General features: G+C 43.6%; 1 protein-coding gene across 1 annotated transcript in view; it reads right to left on the reverse strand.

Moving 5' to 3' along the window:
* The window catches only part of ERBB4 (erb-b2 receptor tyrosine kinase 4), a 971,560-nt gene that overhangs the window by 231,314 nt on the left and 716,542 nt on the right, over window positions 1-23,704 (reverse strand). Inside the window, exons 7-12 of the mRNA XM_034786069.1 lie at window positions 20,355-20,496; window positions 18,308-18,421; window positions 17,349-17,475; window positions 12,204-12,277; window positions 10,461-10,551; window positions 8,603-8,802 (exon numbers count right to left, since the gene is read on the reverse strand). Coding sequence (XP_034641960.1) covers window positions 8,603-8,802; window positions 10,461-10,551; window positions 12,204-12,277; window positions 17,349-17,475; window positions 18,308-18,421; window positions 20,355-20,496 — 748 coding nt within the window. The remainder of the gene's footprint in view (window positions 1-8,602; window positions 8,803-10,460; window positions 10,552-12,203; window positions 12,278-17,348; window positions 17,476-18,307; window positions 18,422-20,354; window positions 20,497-23,704) is intronic.

Raw genomic sequence — 23,704 nt, forward strand, 5'->3', positions numbered from 1 at the left:
CCCTCCTGAGACCCCCCCCCCCAACTTTCCCCCTAGAACACCACCCCCTACCTGTATCCTAACAAACCCCTGGGACTCCCATGCTGCTGCCTGTCCCTTGACTGCTCCCCACCCCAAATCCCTGACCCATCTAACCCCTGACCCATCTAACCCCCCCTTCTCCCTGCCCCTGACTGCCCCCCCTGAACCTCCGTCCCATCCAACCCCCCCTGCCCCCATGGAACCCCCTATCCCTTCTCCAATCCCCCAGCCCCCTTGCCGTGCCACTCAGACCAGTGTGTCTGGCCTCGCGCAGTGCCAGACACGCTGCTGCATATATGCTGCTGTGCTCCCCTGAGGAGCCACAGCCCCCCTCTCCCCGCCCCCAGTACCTGCCTTCCAGATTTGAACACCTCAAAATTCAGGAGTGCTCAAGCTCAGTTTGGGCAGCTGTTACTTCATTTCTCCCAAATCAAATATACTGATCCACTGTAACTTGCTGTAGAAAAAGTAGGATAAAATTGAGCAAGAAATGCTTCCCAGTGGTTATTAGGACTGGAATTGCTATTTTCAACAGCCATTGCTTTTTTGTTTGTTTGTTTGTTTGTTTGTTTGTTTGTTTAACAGGAAGAGAGTGATATTGCATTGGCAAATTCCCCATAGAAAGAAAAAGTGTAACAAAAGAATAATAAAGGCACCTCAACTTTTCCTCATTTATGTAGGACAGTCTTATAATATGCATCCAGATATCCTCCAATCACACAAGCTGAAAATTGTTCCACTTTACTGTAGTTCTGTAACCTTATGGGAACCAATCCTGTCTGTGTTCTGTACACATCTAAAAATCCTGCTGAGAGACCTGCCCCGGGAGCGAGTTACCAGTGACCCAGGGCTGCGGCGGAAGAAGGTGTGTGTGGGGGGCAATGGTGGGGGGTAGGGAGGAGCCCAGGGCTGGGGCGGCAGGGGGGTGCAGGTGGGGGGGTGTGAGCCCAGGGCTGGGGCGGCAGCGGGGGTGCGGCGAGGAGCCCCGGGTTGGGCCGGGGGGCAGCCAAAATTTTTTTTGCTTGGGGCAGCAAAAAACCTAGAGCCAGCCCAGGTTGTGGCCTCTAAGATGTTAGTATAACAAGAAAAAAAATGTAATACTACTAATATAAATTACAAAGAAAAGGAGCAACACAATGTAGTGTTAACATCTCAATGCAATATACATATCTTTTTTTCAAGTTTGCATATATCTTAACACAGGATTAAATTGTTTGTCCCTTATTTTGCTGATATGTGAGCAAAAGTATACAAGAGAGATACTGCTTTTTTCAGTTTCTCATTCACAAACCACTCTGGATCATCTCGTATATTAATCATTAATCCTTTGCATATCTCAAATGCCTATCGGCTTATTGTTCCTACCCTCCTTAGTTCTTCAGACTGATTATTGTGGTTTGGGAGCCTGTTCCTGAAAACACTTCTATATGCGGGTAACTTCACTCAAGTTACTCACTTGAGAAGCTCCAGGATCCTAAAGTCTTCATCGTCTGCCAATCATTTTCTGAAATATCACCAGTGATTCAGTCCCTTTAATATACAATTTCACTAAGGCCTGGTCTACACTAGACGTTTATGTCGAAGTTAGCGCCGTTACATCGAATTAACCCTGCACCCGTCCACACCGCGAAGGTATTTAGTTCGACATAGAGGTCTCTTTAATTCGACTTCTGTACTCCTCCCCGACGAGGGGAGTAGCGCTAAATTCGACATGGCCATGTCGAATTAGGCTAGGTGTGGATGGAAATCGACGCTAATAGCTCCAGGAGCTATCCCACAGTGCACCACTCTGTTGACGCTCTGGACAGCAGTAAGAGCTCGGATGTTCTGAACTGCCACACAGGAAAAGCCCCGGGAAAATTTGAATTGGAATTCCTTTTCCTGTCTGGCCAGTTTGAATCTCATTTCCTGTCTGGACATCGTGGCGAGCTCAGCAGCACTGGCAACGATGCAGAGCTCTCCAGCACTGATGGCAGTGCAATCTCAGAATAGAAAGAGGGCCCCAGCATGGACTGATCGGGAAGTCTTGGATCTCATCGCTGTGTGGGGCGATGAGTCCGTGCTTTCCGAGCTGCGATCCAAAAGACGGAATGCAAAGATCTATGAGAAGATCTCTAAAGACATGGCAGAGAGAGGATACAGCCGGGATGTAATGCAGTGCCGCGTGAAAATCAAGGAGCTGAGGCAAGGCTACCAGAAGACCAAAGAGGCAAACGGACGCTCCGGATCCCATCCCCAGACATCCCGTTTCTACGAGGCACTGCATTCCATCCTCGGTGCGGCCGCCACCACTACCCCACCACTGACTGTGGACTCTGAGGATGGGATAGTGTCCACGGCCGGATCCTCGGACATGTTAGCGGACGGGGAAGATGAGGAAGGAGATGAGGAGGACGAGGCAGTCGACAGCGCTCACAACGCTGATTTCCCCGACAGCCAGGATCTCTTCATCACCCTTACAGAGATCCCCTACCAACCCTCCCCAGCCGTTACCCCGGACACAGAATCTGGTGAAGGATCATCCAGTAAGTGTTGTAAACATCTAAACATTTATTTGTAACAGAACATGATTATTAACAATTTAAAAAATGGGTTTCTCATGATTAGTTTGATTAACTTAACGGTTCAGTCATGGGCAGTGCAACTATTTGAAAAAAATCTAGCAATGTCCGGTTTTGCATGATTGTCCTGCCCAAGCCGCTCTACTGTTTAGTCCCTGCTACTGCAGCTACAGTAAGATGCGGTCTATATGTCCGGGGATGGAGCAGAAATCCTCCGGGGACATCTCAAGGAAGCTCTCCTGCAGGTAATTTGAAATCCGCTGCATTAGGTTCTTGGGGAGAGCGGCCTTATTGGGTCCTCCATTGTAGGACACGTTGCCGCGCCACGAGACTAGCAAGTACTCCGGAATCATTGCTTGGCACAGCATGGCGGCATACGGCCCTGGTCTTTGAAGGCTTTCCCGGAGCATTCTCTGTCTGTCGCTCTCAAAGATCCTCATGAGGGTGATGTCGCTCATGACGACCTGCTTTGAATGAGGTAGGGGAATGTTAGTGTTGGGACTGCTTTACCGTTCCTTTACAGAACTGTAACCGCTGGTTTGCAGCCACGCGGTGGAGGCGGGAGAGGGTCAGCCGAAAGGGATCGTTCCCGGGGACAGCCGCGAGGGTGTGGGACAGGAGCAGACTTCCTGCTTGCCGGATTGCTGGCAGCAGGGACCGACATTGATTTCAATGTGAAATGAGGCCATTGCTAATATTAAAGTTTTAAGCTGCCACGAATCTACGGCTTACCATGTCTGCGTGCAAGAGCAATTCCGTTGTCCTGACAGGGTTCTCGAAAGTGCTCTGCAAAACCCCAGACACTGAATGCGAAGGCCGAGAATTCGACCTTGTGCTGAGTGCGCATGTGATAGGTGCTGTGCATGGTCCTGTTCACAGAGAAAGACTATGTTCTTTGTTCACAAGTACATTTAGCTTTCTGAGGAATTCACTCCCTTTTTCCCATTCCCACAGCCCCATCTGCGACTGTCTCACAACCTAGCCTGTCATCACACTCCCAGAGGCTAGGGAGGATTAGGCATAAGAAGAAGAGGACACGGGAGGACATGTTCTCAGAGCTTATAGCCTGCTCCCGAGCCCAGGCAGCACAGCAGACCCAGTGGCGGGAAAACTTGACCCGAATGCACCAAGCAAACATGGATCGGGAGGAGAGGTGGCGTCAGGAAGACCAGCAGGCGACTCAAACCCTGCTTGGACTACTGAGGGAGCAAACGGACACGCTCCGGCGCCTTGTGGATGTTCTGCAGGAACGGAGGCAGGAGGACAGAGCCCCGCTGCAGTCCATCTCTAACCGCCCTCCCCCGCCACCAAGTCCCATACTCCCTTCACCCAAAGTGCACAGAAGGAGAGGCGGCAGAGTCCCTGCTAACTCTCACTCCACCCCTGCAGAGAGCTCGAGCAGCAGAAGGCTCTCATTCCCCAAAGTTTGACAAGTACTTTCCTTCCCGCCTGACACAAGCCCCCGTCCAAGTTTCACTTCCCAGTCCCATGTGTAGTTGATAATAAAAAATATGTTTCTGTTAACTACTGTTTCCATCATGTTCTTTTGGAGGAGGGGGGGAAAGGGGGTTGGTAATTGGACAGGACAGTCACCTTTGGCAGGGTACATAGTCGGGGGCAGGCACAGCAGCAAGGCACATACATAGTGCAGTGATGCAGTGACTACTTACCCTGGTTAGTCTGGGAGGTTCTTTTCATGTTATGTGGTGGGGGGTGGGTTGCTCTGTGACTTTGTGGCAGGGGAGGGCAGTTAGAGATCTTAAGCGGCGGTCCTTAGGCAGGATCACAGAGCCACACAGCAGGGGATCTGTAACCGTCCCCCCCCTGCCACAAAGTCACATAGACCCCCCATACACACAGTCCCTATCAGGAGGGGTGACAGGCTCCGTTGAAAGAACCATCCCACCGCAGCGGAGCCTGTCAGTCCTTGAGTTTAGAAGCTGCATTCGCGCGACTACACTACACCCGCTCCGCACCACAGTCTGCGTCCCAGTTTTTAAAAATTCCCGCGAAAACAGTATTAAAGAAAACGGTGTGCTTTAACAAAGTTGAACTATTTTTATTTTGAAACGTGTGTTGGAAGTGGGGTGAAGGCTTCTCTGTACACAAAATTAGAAAGTCACAGGTTACCCTGCTCACTCAGGAACTTTGCTTTCAAAGCCTCCCGGATGCACAGCGCTTCCCGCTGGTCTCTTCTAATCGCCCGGCTGTCTGGCTGTGAGTAATCAGCAGCCAGGCTAATTTCCTCAACCTCCCACCCCGCCATAAAGGTCTCCCCCTTGCTCTCACAGAGATTGTGGAGCACACAGCAAGCTGCTATAACAATGGGGATATTGGTTTCGCTGAGATCACAGCGAGTCAGCAAGCTTCTCCATCTCCCCTTGAGACGTCCAAAAGCACACTCCACCACCATTCTGCACTTGCTCAGCCGGTAGTTGAAGAGTTCTTTTTCAGTGTCCAGGGCACCTGTATAGGGCTTCATGAGCCAGGGCATTAGCGGGTAGGCTGGGTCCCCGAGGATGACTATAGGCATCTCCACATCCCCAACAGTTATTTTGTGGTCCGGGAAGTAAATACCTTGCTGCAGCCGTCTAAACAGACCAGAGTTCCTGAAAACACGAGCGTCATGAACCTTGCCCGGCCATCCCACGTAGATGTTGGTAAAACGTCCCCTGTGGTCCACCAGTGCTTGCAGCACCATGGAAAAGTAGCCCTTTCTGTTAATGTACTGGCTGGCCTGGTGGTCCGGTGCCAGGATAGGGATGTGAGTTCCATCTATGGCCCCACCGCAGTTTGGGAATCCCATCGCTGCGAAGCCATCTATGATCGCCTCCAAGTTTCCCAGGGTCACTACCTTTGGCAGCAGTACATCAACGATTGCCTTGGCTACTTGCATCACAACAACCCCCACGGTAGATTTGCCCACCCCAAACTGGTTCGCGACTGACCGGTAGCTGTCTGGCGTTGCAAGCTTCCAGAGGGCTATGGCCACTCGCTTCTGGACAGTCAGGGCTGCTCGCATCCGGGTGTCATTGCGCTTCAGGGCAGGGGACAGCAACTCACAAAGTTCAAGGAAAGTTCCCTTCCGCATGCGGAAGTTTCGCAGCCACTGTGATTCATCCCAGACCTGCAGCACTATGCGGTCCCACCACTCAGTGCTTGTTTCCCGGGCCCAGAATCGCCGTTCCACGGCATCAACATGACCCATTGCCACCGTGATGTCCTCGGCGCTGGGTCCCCTGCTTTCTGAGAGGTCTGTGCTACTCTCAGACTTCAGGCCATCACCGCGTTGACGTAGCCTCCTCGCCTGACTTTTCTGCATCTGCCTCAGGGCAACCTGTATGATAAGCTGCGAGGCGTTGAGAGCGGCCACAACTGCAGCGATGGTTGCAGCGGGCTCCATGCTCACAGTGCTGTGGCGTCCGCGCTGTCAATGACTTGAAAAGTGCGCGAAATGATTTCCCGCCGGCGCTTTCAGGGAGGGAGGGAGGGCGGGAGTGAGTGATGGATGGATGACGACAGTTACCCAAAAGCACCCTCGACACATTTTTTTACCCAGAAGGCATTGCTGGCTCGACCCAGAATTCCAATGGGCAGCGGGGACTGCGGGAACTGTGGGATAGCTGCCCACAGTGCACCGCTTCCAATGTCGACGCTTTCCCCGTTAGTGTGGACTCACAAAGTCGAATTACTGTCCTTAGTGTGGACACACACGTTCGACTTTGCAATATCGATTCCAAATATTCGATTTAAGTAAAATCGAACTACTCTCGTAGTGTAGACAAGGCCTAAATATTAATTTATTTCTGCTGAAAAACACTTTTTATTATGGCCAAAAAATGGTGATGTTTGTATTTTTGTCTGACATTTTCTGGTGGTGGTTGTATTTTCCGTATAAATCCACTGACATGACTCTACACTGCAATAAAACAATCTGACAATGGATGCAGGCTTCCATCTCTGGATAGGGTAGGGAATTCCATGTTCTGATAGCTTTTGCTAGTTCAAAACCTCCTAAACTTTGAGATTACATGAAAGGATGAAAAGCTACTCCTGACAGCTAATATGGGCGTACTTTCCAGCTCCCCAGCCATTTAATACTGTGTTCAACCTAAGCCTCCAAGCAATCAAAGCCTGTGCAACAAATGAAAAACGGTTCTATGAAGTGAAAAGCACCCCGGCTCACATATGCGGCTTGGTTCACCCTAGACCATTTATTTTCGATTGTCTTCATACACATGGTCTCCAAGCTCTAACAACCTTGAAGCAATGTTGAACTGTTATTGTATGAGGTATGGGGCTCCCTGCTTTCTTCTGCTCATCTATTTCTTGCTTGAGTTTTTATTTTGTGGCAAGACAGGAGCTACGGTGGTTGCTGCCTTAAAAGAAAGTATTCAGCAGCATCCTAGCCAGCCTATTGTACCCAATCAGCGGTTAACACAATATGACTCTTTCTCTCAAAGCCCTCTTTATGGCAATGCTCTGTGTGGCAGAGAGAAGAGAAAGCTTCTTGTCTCCAAAAGGTCCATGGATTCATATATTTCAAGGCCAGAAGGAACCATTAAGATGATTTGGTCTGATCTCCTGCATAACATAGGGCATATATTTCATCCCAGTGATTTCTGCATCTAGCTCAAGAACTTGTTCTTACTCAGGCACCATAGTGTGCCGCGTTGTGGTTGGCTCAAAAAGTTCTCTCCCCCCAGGAACAGCCAGTCACAACATCTACAATTATTTTGAACACATGCCTCTATCTAGATTGCAAGCATACAGCCAGATCCTTGCCACTCCTCCTCCCCTTCCTCCCCTCCCGTGCCAGCTCGGGCAGGGACAAAGCCGCCAGGAAGCTATCAGAATTGGGCAGCTGAGCATTCCCTTGTGCGGGATATAGCTGGCATAATGCTAACTCTCACCACAGAGTAGGGATTGATCCAGGATTGGCGGTAGCCATGGCTGGGATAATCGGAGTGGGTATAGCTGGAGCACAGTGCATTCCAGTAACCCTCAGCCGCTAGACCAGCCACTAGGTGCTGTTCCAGTTGACATATTTGAAAGCAGCTGCGAGGCTGCTCTAAATGATGGTGGGTCTCAAGGATTCTGGCTCACAGTTTCTAACGATATGTGAAGACTGATGAGATGGTGGCGCCAAAAAAAGTGTGCTTTCTACACGCAGGACTGGGCTTATTCAGCATTCAAGCCACACACACAAGCTTAGAAATCAAAGGGAGAGCCATGAGACCAGGGAAACACAAAGGAGGACTGCAGTCAGACAGTCTAAGAGAGCTCACAGCACAAGTGTAACATTTCTGGCTGGTCAAGGCACAAATCCAGGGAATGTCACTTAAAGTAATGTTATGAATCTGATCTCTTGTTAGTGCACTAGCAGATACTTACAATGAACTGTACGAATGCCATGATGTGACTGCCTTCATGCACATTCGTGGCCTAATTTCAGTGTAGCTATGATCATGTTGTCTGTCACACAGGTGAAGTGGTCTTAATCCAGTTACTAACAAACATGCCACTCTATCAGCATTAATTAGCACCCTATTGGTAACCTTAGCAGAGAGGTCTAGGACAGAAAGGAGTGAGAGTGAAAGAGACTAACTCATCCAAATATTCCTAGACGTTACCCCTCTAAGACTGAGGCACTTTGGTTGGACTACAATTTTCAGTGCTGTCAAACGAACACCTTTTGAGGACCGCCACTTTAGCGATTATAATTGTGAAACTGGGTTTCTAACAGTGGGAAGTTCAAAGTGTCCCAGAGTCAAAACGTGGTGAGCATTCTCGTTTTTCAGTTGCTCACACCCAGATGCACCATAATTGCCTATAAATCTCACCAGAGGCAAGCGGGCCAAATCCTCGGCTAGTGTAAACTGATGTTGCTCCATTGACATCACTGAATGCAGAGTGATACCAGTCGGGAATCTGGCCCACCGTATGTCTCACATTTGTTCCGTGTATACACCTGCAAACCCACCACAAACAAAACGTATGCATTGAGCAGAAGTACTTACTGCAGTTCTCAGGGTTTCTGTTGTGGTGGATCACTGTCTTTTGGTTGGGCGTGCTGAAGAGGCTGGTCCAGTTGATGGTGTGATAGTAGCACAGGTTGGTATTGTCAGTTATGTAGATGTTGCCAGCACTGATCTGCTTCAGCGACTGGAACTGTAGAGCGGTAATTGCCTGTTGCTTCAGGATGAGTAAGGAAAGGCCACTGGGGGAGCAAACATAAGCAGTGAATAGCCCTGGAATGTGGGATTTATCCCATGCGTGAAGGGACAATGGCGTGTCTTACCTAAAAGGAGTATTAATAAAGAACAACTCAAGAAGGGAGTTTAGTTTCAAGTGCTTCCAATGCCATATACACACAGCATGGTTCAAAGATTCATAGCAGGTCAGTCTAGTTCCACGGCTGTAAAGCAGTGAATGAGCATGTGGAAGAACTGAGTGTAGGAGACCACAAAGCAGCTTTGCTGACTTGTCTAGTGGAGCGTCACTGTGCTATCAGGGGTATGATACTATAAGCTGTGATGCTCACACTCCGGCCATTACTGGAGGCTTACAGCTGTTACCCGCCTCTGTGGCACAAAATACAATTTCACCCACTCTCTCTGTTTTGAGTTCAAGTTCCATGCTGAGAACTGCAGAAAAGAGGGAAGGTTTCTAAAAAAAAAAAAAGAGGCGGCAGTAATATTGGGAGAGGCTATAAATGAAAGAATGATGCAGTCCCACATCATGACGGAAAATCCTCTCTCGCGAGTCACATTAACGCCAGCTATAGTAATCTGGGAAGAAAGGATTATTTTCAAGGCAATTCCTCCAGATCGCTTTCTAGGATTTGTTGTTGTTTTTTTCTTGTATCAAAGTATCTGGTTATCTCCCTTCCTCATAGAAAGACTACGAGTTCACTGTGCAACATGGAGAAGATGATGTACATCATTTTACAGTTGAAAATTAGTGAAGCCAGAAATCGGGGTATTCACTAGATTAATTCATTTATTTTAATGATTGTAATTGTTTTCCAAATGCTCTCAATGAAAATCGTTACTTCAAAAACTGAATACAGGGCTGTAATGCAATCTCAAGGTTTCCCTGCTATTCATAATCTGCTTGGGCTGTTGTTTATGATATCAGCCGACTCCCTTGACTGATTTACTACATTTTGTTCAACCCGGAGCCAGGGGCTCCTGTATATATCATATAGATATATTGTTTCATTGCCCATTATTTCTTACTGTATTTGCTTCCCTCCAACACCAACCGCTCCACATCAGCTTTCATATCAAAACATCACTTGTAAAAGTGGAACTGGCAAACTATTGCAGGTGCCATATTCTGTAATGGTAGCGGAGGCAGCTCATCCCTGTATTTCTCTTCTATTGCCTTTTAAGAAACAATATGCCCGGTATCACGAGCGTACTAGGAGATGCAAATGGCATCTGAGTCAACACATTCAAATGTGATACTTCTTTACAATGAAACACGGTATCTGTCAGAAATCATAATCTTCAAAATTAGTGATATTGCTTCATGAGTCAAAGACTTGGAACATGAATAGCAAGGCTGTGCACACTGCACATTCCATCATTAATGGAATTTAGAGGGTCATGAGTTGATTACCGTGGCAGGAAACCTAGACGCAATGATTTTTAAAGCAACATAATTAACAGGGTCAATAGTGTTTGCACAACTTAAAGTTGTTAGTCCATGTACCCAGTGTTAGTGAATACATTGGTAATTGAGAAATATGCTAAGTGATTATGCAGTTGGTCCTCATGAAGGACTTTACATTCTATGCTATGCATATGATACTCTTTGAATGGCGATAGCACAGTATAAATTATTACATAAATAGAGAAAAGCACATCTTACCTATATAGGGCTCTTCCACCTATAGTAACCAAGTTAGAAAACACACGGAAATCTGTCATGTTTTGCGGCCATGACTGAATATTCAAGAAACCTGAAGGAGATAAAGTCAGAAATGTTAGCAAGTGTCTCATCATCTCAACCACAGAAACTGCTTTATGATGTATCTCAATTATGAAAGAATGATAAAGGGATAGCATGGATCTGAGAAGCAGAAATAGGTGGGTAATGAATGATGCAGGATACTGTCTTTGAATGTCAGCCACTGTAGTATAGGCTCCTCCAGAAGAGCAAAGATTTGTAAATATGTTGTTTTAGAAGACTCAGAACTAGTACAGTCTCAGAGACCGGAGTCAGGAGAAGCCCTGTAACATATGAGCAAATTCAACACTTCTTAGGTTTCCCGGCCTTTTTCTAGCAAAAGTCAGCAGACAAAATCAAAATATGCATGACCGAGGAACACATGTGTGAAAAACCCACATTTTAGTTGAGTTTGTTTTGCTATAGATAAATCTAACAAAATATCCCAGTTTTGAAACAGTTCTGAGAATTTGGATTTGAGGCATTGCAGCCCAGTCTCCTCTCTGCCACGTGACATCATGATTCTCCAGGACGACAGTGACATAAATATGAATCACTGGCATTGGGAGGAGTGACATAAATATGTATCGTTGCCACACTGATGCTCTCTCTAGCACCACATGCAAAGCAGGAAGACCACGCATCACACAGTCCCCACGTGCCTGGCATCACTATGACCCTCATGTAACAAGGTACTTAAAGCATGTGAATAGTCCTGCTGACATCAGTGGGACTTAAGGTTGTGACCTTCAATGGGGCTATTTGGGTGCTTAATGTTTGGCAGTTATGTACCTTTCTGAGTTGATGCCTATATTACCTAAGACACTTCATTAGTTAGGGTGAGATTCAGAGCTCACTTGCACGTTGGTAACGCTGCTGACCAACTGGGGATATAAGTTAGGGCACAATTTCTGGATGTACTTAGTGGATGTAAGTTAGGACACAATTTGTCCCTGATTTTTGAGTGGTAAAGCATTTGGGGACATGTCATATAAGGTCATTTAAAAAGGGCAAGATCTTGCTTAAACTCCTCCCCATGATAACCATCCCATAGTAGGGGTAGCTTGTCTATGTGGTTATTGCTTGTCCTTAACGATATATAAAGCACTGGAAACAGCAATCAGTGGAGAACTCATAGCTGTGGTATTTCACTTCACAGCCCTGTGGGCTGAAACTGTAGCAAACATGGTGGAAGTTCATGAAGCACTATATGGAGTTCGAGCCATACAACTCCCATTAAGTGTCACAAACCAATAGGAGTCACAAACTGAACTCCCCCACAGCAATGATTTAAAGATTTATATTTAAGTCAGAGCAATGGTTCGGAACCTTTTCCTTACAGCAACCCCCTTTTCCTTATCAGGAGCGCCCCAAAGTCCTCCTCCCATCTTGCATGAATCTAACCAGGATCTCCTTCCTGCAATAAGGTCCTGACCTCCTGACACCTGTTTGTATTCCCTAGATTGAGAACCCCAGAGTTCGACAACATTCTGCATTAATAAGAACTTGTAAGCGACAACTGATACCGAAGAAGTTAAGCATTAAATGTTTATCGGACTTATGGCATAGCTAGTAAAAAAAATATGTATCCTTTAAATATAAACAAATGGCAAATGCAAAATAAGGAAAGAGCCCAAATTATGTAGGATCACAGAGGTGAGTTACCTGTTATCTCTCTGACTGTTTGGAAAGTATTTAATTTCTCTGGGTCCATTGCTGCAATTGTGTGATAGGGGTCCCTGGAAGATTAGAAGGACACACAATGATGATCTGAATGTAAAATGAGCAGGCTTATGAAAGTACATCATATAATAGCAGTATTCGGAATACCAGAACCTTGCTTTTAGGTAGCAAATACACCAAGTAATTTTTCAATTCATTAAATTCCTGAGCCTTGAGTGTTTCCCCAGGAGTCCTGAGCCCAACATCTTCCAGTTCAGCTTGATGGAAGGTGAGGGGTGCTCATCACCTTTACAGTTTTTTGGGAAATATCTATGAAAATCAAACCGCAAAGGGTTGATTATCAAAAAGTGCCGAGCTCCCACCCTCTCCGGAAATCAGGCTTTTTCCAAGGTCTCTCAAGTTTGCCACTCCAAAAATGAGGTGCCCAAAACAAATTTTAAAGTCTTTGCCAGAATATGCTAGTGCAGACAATGCTGGAGTTGCCTTATTTCATGACCCTTTGCCTATCACAGCAAATAAAATAAAGTAAGAGAACATTCTCCTGAAAGGTACCCCCTTAATGTAAACTTTATTACACTGTGACCCCTCCATAGAAGAATATTTATATGAAAATGCTGATCTGAACAAGGTTTTTTAAGGAAAGGTTCTTGTGTAATACCTTGCTATGGAATGTTTGCATTCTTTTCTTAAAAAAAAAAAAATACATCCCTGGGGTGGAAGGTAACCTCAGAAAAGGTGAAGTATGCATTCCCAACATCTCATTATTTGCCTTTCCCAGAGACGTGGCGCTTGGGATTTGTATACAAGGGTAATCAAACATGATGCCCTTGGAGACAAGCTCTCAGAATTCAGTGCAGTGACAGAGTAATGGGGGTCACTTCTAACCTTTACAGAGAGCATTTCCAGGTGAGCAGGAGTGAAATGAGTTCTGGAAACTTAACCTAAAGCCCAGTGGACCACAGCAATAGTGTACACTTAATTTTAGCAAATTGGGGCTCTCGTAAAAAAAGATGACAGGTTTTGAGGATTCAGCATAGAAATATAATTTTTCTTTTGAAATCCATTAATATTAAAAAAAGCTCTCTTTGCTAAACATGAGACTACTAGATAAAACATCCCCATCCCAATGTCAGTGAGTATTTTAGACAAAAAAAGTCAAACCAATAAAGAAGAGAAGCCAATGCATCTTACGTAGCCATTTCCTCTTCTTACAGAACTGTAGGATAAGACATTCTTCCCCAACTATTCCAATTATATTTTATCGTTAGGCCACTTATTTTTATTGCCACTGCATGATAAAATCACTGAAGACACATTTTCTGTGCATGCTGATGTTAGCTCAAATCTTACCTGAGCTCTCTCTCCAAACACAGGGAATTAAGAACCTGATCCAAAGGCCACTGAAGTCAATGAGAGTCCTCTGATTGACTTCCACTGGCTTGGAATCAGGCCATAAATGAATACCTCTCATGTACCAGGGCTTTTATTAAACTAAACTGCCCTATTATGGGACTTCTAGAGAACAAGTGAGCTGCAGTTTACTAACTTCGTACTGCAAGGGCCAACTTTCTATTGATAGCTTCCTTCATTTTGCACCTTCTGATCATAAGAACACACAGAGAACTTTGGGTCCCAGCTAGCTTCATATTTATTTTAATACTCCCTTCTTGAAAGATGGTAACAAAGCAGTCCTGGAAATACGCCATCACCAGCATTGCTGGAGGGGATACATTCTGCACATGTAGTGTTCTAAAAATGCTTTGCGCAAACTGCTCTGGGTATCTTTTCCTATGAATTTCCATTCCTGAATTCCAGCTCCCGTGTCGGTGGTTAGGTGTTAAAATTATTTAAGGTGAGCTTATGGAAATGTTTTCAGTGACCTTTTTTTCCTCAAGGCATACTATTTCTTTTAAACTACAAAGCTTCCAGATCATACATCGCAGCCAGTACCACCTCTGGACTATAAAGGTGTCTCATTTTGTATTTCAGTCAATGCTTTCTCGGTCTCAAACTGAATGCCAGATTTTACACACATGCATTAATGAAGTTCACTTCACTCATACACTTAGGGAGAAGCCATGTATTAACACTGACAAAGACTACGAGCATTATCGAAAGCCTATTGAAGTTAATGGAAAGGTAACATCCATTGACGTCAATGGGCTATTGACTAGGCCCTATTTATCTTCACAGGTCTTGTAAACTAACAAATGAATCAAAAGGGTGGAGATGCAATATTTTTACAAAGCTGCTCTAGAAAAGGGAAGGGTAGCATACTAAATGTATCTATTAATCAAAGAGCCAATACTGTTTATATGGTTAATGATCAACTCCCCACCAAGTGAAGGTAAAATACGAACAAGCATCTTGTACTTCATTAGGCAAAGTATTTAAAAACACACATATGCACACACACTTTTAATAACCTCTGCAATTAAAATTGTAAAAACTCCTCTTAATTTTCCATTCCCCATGGACTCTTAATGTCTACGACCTAAAATATGAGCGAGTATACATTTCTAAAAAGAATAGGCTAGAATTCATCCTGAATATATGCATTCATGGAAACAACTTCCTTATTTAAAACTATGAGTGGCAAATATGTATTTGATTATTATTTCAATACACAATTTGGATGTTTTGTTTAATTCTATTTTGCAAGTTGTTCCTGCTCTTGTAACTTCCTTTCTGTAAATATACTTTGTAAAATTTAATAAATTTAAACAAACAAACAAAAGCCCTTAACTATAACATTATTTTAATTCATTCTCTGAGCTCTTCTTTTTTCCAAAATGATTCGTATTTCTCCAGCCTGTTCCTTTCAAGATCTATGGCCAATTTCCAATGTAATGCTCAAGATTAAGTCCACTGTGCTGCTTAAGACTGGTATTAGTCTTTTCATGCAGGACACTGATTAGAGCAGGGTATGGTTTCAACATGAATGTCACAAGCTTGTATTCCACTGTTCCAACACGGCAATATATTTTAACCTTTTTGCTTGTCTTTTATTTCTAGTCCATGATTTAGATCCTTTTTCAGAGAATATGATTTTATTCCAAGGTCATTTTTGCCCCAGCTTCTTGCTTGATGTTACACAGATTCATTAGCACAATTCAGCTTGTAGTTCTGCTCTACATTTTTTGCAGCTAATACCCTAAAAATACTCAAAATTACATTTCACTTAATGCATTGGCTAAAGCACACAATATGTTCAGACTCCTGTACATTTTGCTTGCTGCCTTTCTTGTGTTTTCTAACCTCCTTTCCGTCATGCGAGTTTAACAAATTTAAAGCAGCCTCCTTGGTTGGTCATTTGTACCTATTAGAACGTGTGAGATGTGACCATTGACTCCTGGGTGACCCTCTTCAGTGATTCCCCAAGTCTGCAGCAGCACTTCTTTGAATCACTTACACCTGGTTCTTTATCCATTCCTATGCTTTATTACATTAACCGTTCACACTATAGTCCCTGCTGTGAGAGATAAGACCATCTACACAGTCAAACTCTAACTTCCCTGTTTTATTATCATCAAGCTCTAGGGTCCTGATCCAATTCCCATGGAGTCTCTACACTGACCTCAATGCACTCTGGATCATGCTGTAGGTGACGGTGCACTACAATTGGCCCCTATAACAAATTCAAATATTATGGAATCAGGCTTCTTTCGCCTCACCCGTAAGGGCAGTCTGAAAGACACATCCTGATATAGGCCGTTATGACTTTTCTACATACCAGAACACACAGGATGACTGTGGAAAAATCCACCACTATTAGTCATGTCAAAATTCTGTTTCAGATCCTTTGTTGTAGTGTTGTTAACCATGCTTTCCACGTGCAGTGGCAAAGTTGCAAGCATCGATTTGGCATGGGAACTGTAATTAGATCTCAGTTCTCAACATCTGATGCTGGAAACTTTAAGGAGCCTACAGATCTGATGTAACGATTTAAAAGCTATGTAGTGGCAGAAATAATTGAATAGTTTTTGTTGTTATCACACAGAAAAGAAAGAAATTATACTCATAACAGCGAAGTACTTATAGTCATAACAGCAACGTTTCCACATGCTCGACTGTGCTAATCTATCTGTGGGATTTTGTTCTTTATAATGGGTATTATTATACCTCACCAAGGTGGCACCTTAATTCACCTTGACTGATGACTGATGCTCATGTGAGGGCTGAATTAAAAAGGAGAGCTAAACATATTTCTTCCCTACCAAAGATAATCCTTTCAGGATGGAAGGAAGACTATGTGAGAAAACTGCAGTATAGGTCACCTATATCTAAACACAGAACTTCTTTCCCCGGGAGGCATTTCCATTGGGAAATGATGCCCATTCATACAAGGTGACATCAGTAGTGCAAACTGTTGGCTTTAATGGTGACCAAATGGGGCACCAAAACATAATCTAAAGTGCCGGTTAACTCTTTGGTATACCTTCCTTAAGCAAGACATAACCAGCAGAAACCTTGGTTCTTATAACTCTCTCTCTACAGTTGTCTCTGAACCTTTGATACACACGTGGAAGGATTCAAGTCACAGATATGTCTGAACCGACACACACTGGATACAACCCCCTTGAGCGCTGTGGGTGTTTGCAATACAAACTTGAATGCACATTTCACAGCCATATCTTATCTTATGTTCAAAGTCCAGGGGGCGGCTCTTCAGCTGGTGTGCATTGTCATAGGCAAGGCCATTGTCCTGGAGCTATGGCCATTTAAATCAATTAAGGATCAGCCCTCAGATCTGGAACCACATTTTGCAGATTAGGCCCATTTTTAGTTCAAGATAAGAAAATCAGTGGAAGTGAACCGTTCTCGTCCCCACAATCCCTGACCAGCTGTCACTCCAGCGGCCAGGGTCTCCTAAACTGAATATGTGACCCAATTATGTTTCCTTTTCCCAGCACAAACTTTCTTTCTTATCCTTTGTTTCATAAAAGCTGAATGTGAGAATCAAGCTGGCAGTACCAGCACTTCAAAAAGTGAGCAGAAAACCAATTTATCTTGGGGCTTCTATTTAGTCAGGCATTCTTACAACCATATAAATCAGAAGTGTCCACAGCTAGTTCTGTCCTGCAGCTTGCCCCCTAACATACTGTGCAAAAATGTGTTAGTGCTCACCCATGAATCCCAGTGACAAGAAAGATCAGGTTCCCATTGATCTTGGTACAGTTTATGAACTTGTCAATGTTGCTGGAGTCAACGGTTTGAGCGGACGTCAAACTTCCTGTGCCGATGCCATCACATGCTGCCAAAACAAGAACCCCATGAAAACAACTTGCAACACAATTAAATGAATCAATAAATGTTTGCTCCTTATTCATCTGAACTTTCATTTCCTCCAGGGATGGGCAGAATGATTCTGGTAAAACAAGAATCACTTAGAACCATTGCCCGCCCCTCAAAATGAACACGAGGACAAACTTGCCAAGGTTCGAAAAATATCTCTAAGAACTTGTGTTGGGAAGGCAAAGTGACTCAGGTTTCCACCCGGAAGCTTCCTGTTGAGGCAAAGGAGGGATTTAGATATTTCATCAATGCTACTGGAGAGAAAGGAGAGGATCTCTTGTCTCTCAAAGACATTCAGAGAGGAGGCTGAAGAACCTCAGGTCTCTGCTTTGGGAGAGCAGAAACTCAGCAGTTGTACTAGCAGGTTGCTGGGACATCCTACAAAGATGACAATAAAGGTAGTGAAGAATCGGGGCTTTTGGAAGTGGTCCTGAAAGGTTCCAACAGAGAAGCTTTCAAACCAGTGAATGTTAACAAATTCCAACCACCACCAATAACAAAAAACCTACAGGTCAATTCCAGTCAAATGACCAAAAACTATCCTTACTTTTCCCAAGGACGAAATGAGCCTTTTGACTATATTACCACTGTCTAGCGATAATCCTGAAATACGTTATCTTTTGGAATATTCGTCTCATGGCAGCCATCATAGTTCTATGTTCTGTGGAGGCCCAAAGTACCCAATATCCAAGAACTTATTCATGAATACATTTCATTTAAAAGTAATACCTTGTTTGCTCTACTAGAGTGCAGAGTAAATTCAAGCAAAGCTATAATAAATGATAACCTACCTTTAGGACAAATGTCAGTGCAGGGTTTGCACATCTTTATACCATTTTCTTCAACCTCCATCTTGGAGCTGGGACAGGCACGGACACAAGAGCTGGAATCTACCACAAAGTTATCTGTAAAGGAATAGTGCAGTGCTCAAAAACAAGCCAGTATATTAAGTTATATTGGGGCATAATTTTGGGGGTTCTGAAAATCAATATAAGTTATTTATTGCCTTGAGTATTTTAATGATGGGTAAGATTTTCAGGAGCTCCTAAGTCAGTTAAATAATTAGAAGCTTAAGTCCCACTGAAAGTTATCGAGACAGACTCTCCTCAGTGCCCATGTCACCTCTGAAAATAGGATGTAGGCAAGCATTTATGACAATTTTACCCAATATTATTTTGAAAAATGTTTTGAAAATATTGGCATCCCTTTTCAATCCAACTACTGAAAAAAACAGCAATGGATAGATATCTGTCTGAAGGACTTCAACAGAAGTCACATGCATGCCTACAATACCCATGTGTCCTGATATATAGTGCCTTGAGAAGAAACATACTGTGGAAAGAAAAACTAAAGAAGAGTTGTTGATTTTAAATACCTGAAACTACCAAGAGAGAGAGTGAGTTATCTTAGACTTTTTTGGTGAAAATATCCTATATGTCAGCTATCTTTTGTTTCCATAGACTGCAAGTATATTGGGTACCATTAACATAATGGAGCTATTGCTGAAATCAATAAAAACAACAAGGAGTCCGGTGGCACCTTAAAGACTAACAGATTTATTTGGGCATAAGCTTTCGTGGGTAAAAACCTCACTTCTTCAGATGTAAGGTGCCACCAGACTCCTGGTTGTTTTTGTAGATACAGATTAACACGGCTACCCCCTGATGCTGAAATCAATGGCATTGCTCCTAGACTATGCTACTACTCAGTGTAAGTAACAGTGGAAGAATTTAGTACTTGATATTAAGAGTCACAGTTCTTAATAGTTACCACAATGATCATGGTTTTCCCCATTGAAATTATATGGAATACCACAGTAGTGGTAAATTCTACAGTGTGATAATTGCTAAGACTTTAATGGTGCCCAATAAACTTGTGTAACCCACACACCTTCTGGGTGTGATGTTCTGTCCCATCTAGTGACACTTAGCCCACTTAGCAAGAGAGGGAGAGAGAGAAAATGAGTCTTCTCTACAGCCTTAGCTAACAGCCATTTGACTTTTAGTTCAAGCAGTAGAGGCTCATGCACTAAGCTCCAGAAGTCCCAGGTTCAATCCTGCCCGCCGATGACTGGGGTCTGTTGTCATTACACTTGCACTTAATTTCATGCCACGGTTAGAGCTGTGCACAATATTTGCAATAATTCTCAAGCCAACTGCAAAACAGCCTGGGGTTGAGGGTCAGGACTTTCTGCAAACATGGGCAGATGAAACTGAATGGCTATCTCATGTGTCAACCCAGCATTTAAGAAAAAGGTGGGTTACAAAATTAGAGACTCATTTCTAAATTTGGGGAAGAAAGATCAGAACTAACTAGACTTCATCTTTTTTTGGGAAATAGAATGTCTGAATATCCTCCTAGTTAATTAATGTCTAGCATGCACATAATTTGTATAAACAAGCTATTTTACTGAATCTAGAATTTCTACCTTTATACAATCTTTTTCATTTAGTATAGATTTCTGCTTCACTCAATAAAGGATACTTCCTAAGGTTACCAAAGCCCAAATAAGAACATAAACATAATAAGTGTTAGTCATAAAAACTGAAAGCCACTTAAGTCTCCCCTGCCCTTTGGCCATAGTACAGGGCAGTTTTAGAACAGCATTCCAAAATGAAACTCTCTTTGATTAACATATAACTTCAAGGTAGTGTAATAGCTCCCGGTATGCTCTTTGGTATTTCTGCCAAAGAGCATGCCGGGAGCTATTACACTATTTACTTAGCTCTAAACTTAACATTGCTTATCAATGGTTTCTTAATAGGGTTTTCTTCCTGTGGAGCTGCACAACTTGCACTTCAAGGACAATGTGAAAAAGGCAGAAGTCATGTAACTTACGTGGGCACTTCTTGACACAAAAAGCTCCATAGGTGTATTTGGCATTGTGGTTGTGCTCCAACTGGAAGGTGGTGGGATTGTAGACAAAAGTCTGGGGGCACTGAGTGACACACGCTCCGCTGTCGTTGAAATTCATGCAGGCCTGCAACACGAGAAAGCAAGTTGATCATGTCATACCTTCTTTTGAACTGACTTACTTCAGAGCAGAACCTTGACTATCCATTCCCTACAAAGGCATTGTTGCAATTATAGTGGATGGGATACATTGTTTTTTCCTTGTCTGCGTTTAGCCACTTCTTTTCTTCTTAAGATATTATTAAAGGTATTATTATTAACATGGATAATGTCCAAAATTAACGTGGACATGGATATGTCCAAAGCCCTGAGCAATCCATTTTGAACCCATATGAACATTTTCAGTTTAAATGGAACTTGATGCCAATACATCTTCTAAAAGGGAAGCCTTATTTTTTTTATTATTATTCTTACTATTAGCAATCAACTAATGGCAAACTTGACAGTTCTAAATTTGACAACAGCATACAGCTACTTATGCTGCTCATATCCTGGCTGAACACACAGTAACGATCTGTGCTGTAGAGGGCCACCTTCTGATCTCTCATGGCACAGTTCAACAGAAGGACTGAAACTCCCAATTAGACAGCAATGAGGATAAGCATTTCCCATGCGCTAGCACTGGAGGGGGTCATTTTCCTAAGTGGCAAGTGTAACCAGGTCAGTTAATTCACACACTGGGAAGGAAAAATAGGACTCAATATTCAGGCTCCACCATACATCATTGACAGAGGACAAGGCCCTGACACATCACGAGTCAGGTGTGTGGATAAAAAGAGTAGATGAACATAGGGAAAAAAAATAAATTGACTATGCAAGACTTGAACCTAGAGAAAACGCAGATTTCTTCATTTTCTACCATTCTGTATTGTGCCTATTGTATCAGTTACAACTGATAAGACACGCTGACAGCAAAACTCTCAAATTAGAAAAAATTCTGTCTGGTTTCAAGTTTTACATGAAAGGTTTATGCAAATAATTTGGGCCAGTGGAGGCCACCCCAAGCCTGCCCCAGGATGCTCCTTGTACGGTTGGCCATCTTGGCAACAGGATTGTGCCTTCCTGTGTAACTTTATAGATCTTCCGGCAGCCTGATTGCCTCAAAACCTCTTTGGCCTGGGGATACAGCCTTCTGGTCAGCAAATAGCCAGCTGGTTCCTTTCCCTGTCTTGCTTCTTCAAAGAGCTAGCAAGAAGAGTCACAACCTCAGACCCGGGGAGGAACTTTAGGGCACTCCTCTCACATTCAGAAGCAGGAGGACTAAGCAAGGCTCCTCTGGCTCTGCACCTCTTCTAAAAGCCCTTACCTCAGTCCAGGGCCTGAGTTGCCTCAGAAGGCATCACAGAGATGGGATGAGGATGGGGCCAGCTGGGTCATACCTGAAGATTTCAGGAAGGGAGTGGGTGATAATACCCTTCCTCCAGAAGACTAGAAGGGGATATAAGTGCTGCTGAAGGGAGAAGGCTCACCAGGGAGAGTCGGGATGAAATCATCAGCATGGAGTTCTTTGGTTACCATGATCCTCTTGAGTTGACAGCCTGTCTAAACTGAACCTGCCATTTTTGGTTCGTCAGAACCATGTATTTGAAAATAGGCAGTAATTTTACAGCTCTCGGATTAATTCATCAGAATCAGTGCATTTGATTTAGTTAATTCCCAATAAAGGTAAAGTCTATGGTTGGATCAGGCCCTAAAAGGAGAATCATGTCTCCACTCCAGATTTATTTTCACCCTAGGTCTGAGAACATCATTAAACCTGTGTGTGTAAATACAATGAAACAGCTATGCCAAAGGATGGGTATTGGCTTGCTTTCAAAGGTGAATGCACAGATTAATGAATGCCAGTGGGCGTAGAAGGACGGGAGAACTTTTCACAGCAAATATTAAAAACACTTTTACGACAGGATATTATTACAGGCTTTGAGAGGCTGCCATAATGTGCCAAAGGATTTCTTAATGCATCATGAAGTGTACTTTTGTTTATTAATAAATACTAATTTACTTTGTTTCCTCAGCACATTTTCTACATCCACTGTTGTCTTAGCAAGTACTTCATCACAAACATGACAATCCTCTGGTGATGACTTAGTAAATGCATAATCAGAATGAGGCACACCGACGATACATTATTCAAAGAGATGACACTTTCCGGGAAGAATCTATTAAAAACCAATCTAGAAGACTCAGGAAGTTTTAATTTATGACTGTAAAACTTTGTGTACCTTCATAATTGTTTCACTAACATATGCAAAACTTACAGTGCTTGTTTCTAAACGTGCTCAAGATGCATATGAAAGAAAAAAAATGCATAGGGAAAAATCAAGATGTACATCTCAATTAAAAAATAAATAGCTACATTTTCTCCAAGACGTTGATCCAGTGTCCCTACATGTCCCCCACTATAGCCCAAAAGGGTACTACGTCTAGGCCAGCACATGATAGGAAGGAAATGAGTTGTTCTCAAGGCTGTTGAACACTAAGGCTTTGATTTTCATTTATACTAAAGGCCCCTGGCATCCCCCTGGCGCCCTTTGTATTTTCACACTGGAGGAGCTCAAAAGTGCTAACATGATTTTTAGCACAGGCATTTCCATAATTGCTACAGAGAAGCTCCAGAAAAATGTGGAGTGTTCAATGGCCCGTAGAAATCACATTTTCTCCTGTGCGCTGTGGTGTTACAGAAATAATACTGTAACAAATACATGGCCTCCTAACACTTCAAGATGGATCGGTGTGTGGTTAAAGTGACAGATTGGGACTCAGAAGATATGGGATCAAGTCGTAGCTCTGCCACAGACTTCTGAAGTGGCCTTGTGCAAGTTACTTAACAAGTCCCCCAATTGTAAAATGGGTAATAATACTTTCTCTCAGAGTTTGTCCAGTTAGACTGTGTGGGACAGGGACTGTCTCTTATTGGGTCTGATGGAAAGCCCACTGAAGTCAACATAAGGGCTTCCACTGACTTCCAGTTAACTTTGAACAATGTTCACTATGTGTATTTTCAATACTGTGTTAAATAGGGCCCCGATTGCAGTTGGCAGCTTTAGTTGCTTGCTGTTGTAAGTAACAATAATGTGAAGGCTGTCACGATGCTGCAGTCCAAGGCCACTCAGAAGTTCACAGTGGTGACAGGGATAGAACTAGACCGGTATACTGCAAAGCACAGGCTCTTACCACTAGAGCTATAGGAGAAGATTTGTGTGTCTGTGACACAGTTGAATAGTTCTGCTTCCATCCAAGAGAGGCAAATGTACACATACATTCTAGCCAGTCCA

This window comes from Trachemys scripta, chromosome 11 (genome assembly GCF_013100865.1).
Source record: "Trachemys scripta elegans isolate TJP31775 chromosome 11, CAS_Tse_1.0, whole genome shotgun sequence".
In the NCBI taxonomy this organism is placed as follows: domain Eukaryota; kingdom Metazoa; phylum Chordata; order Testudines; family Emydidae; genus Trachemys; species Trachemys scripta.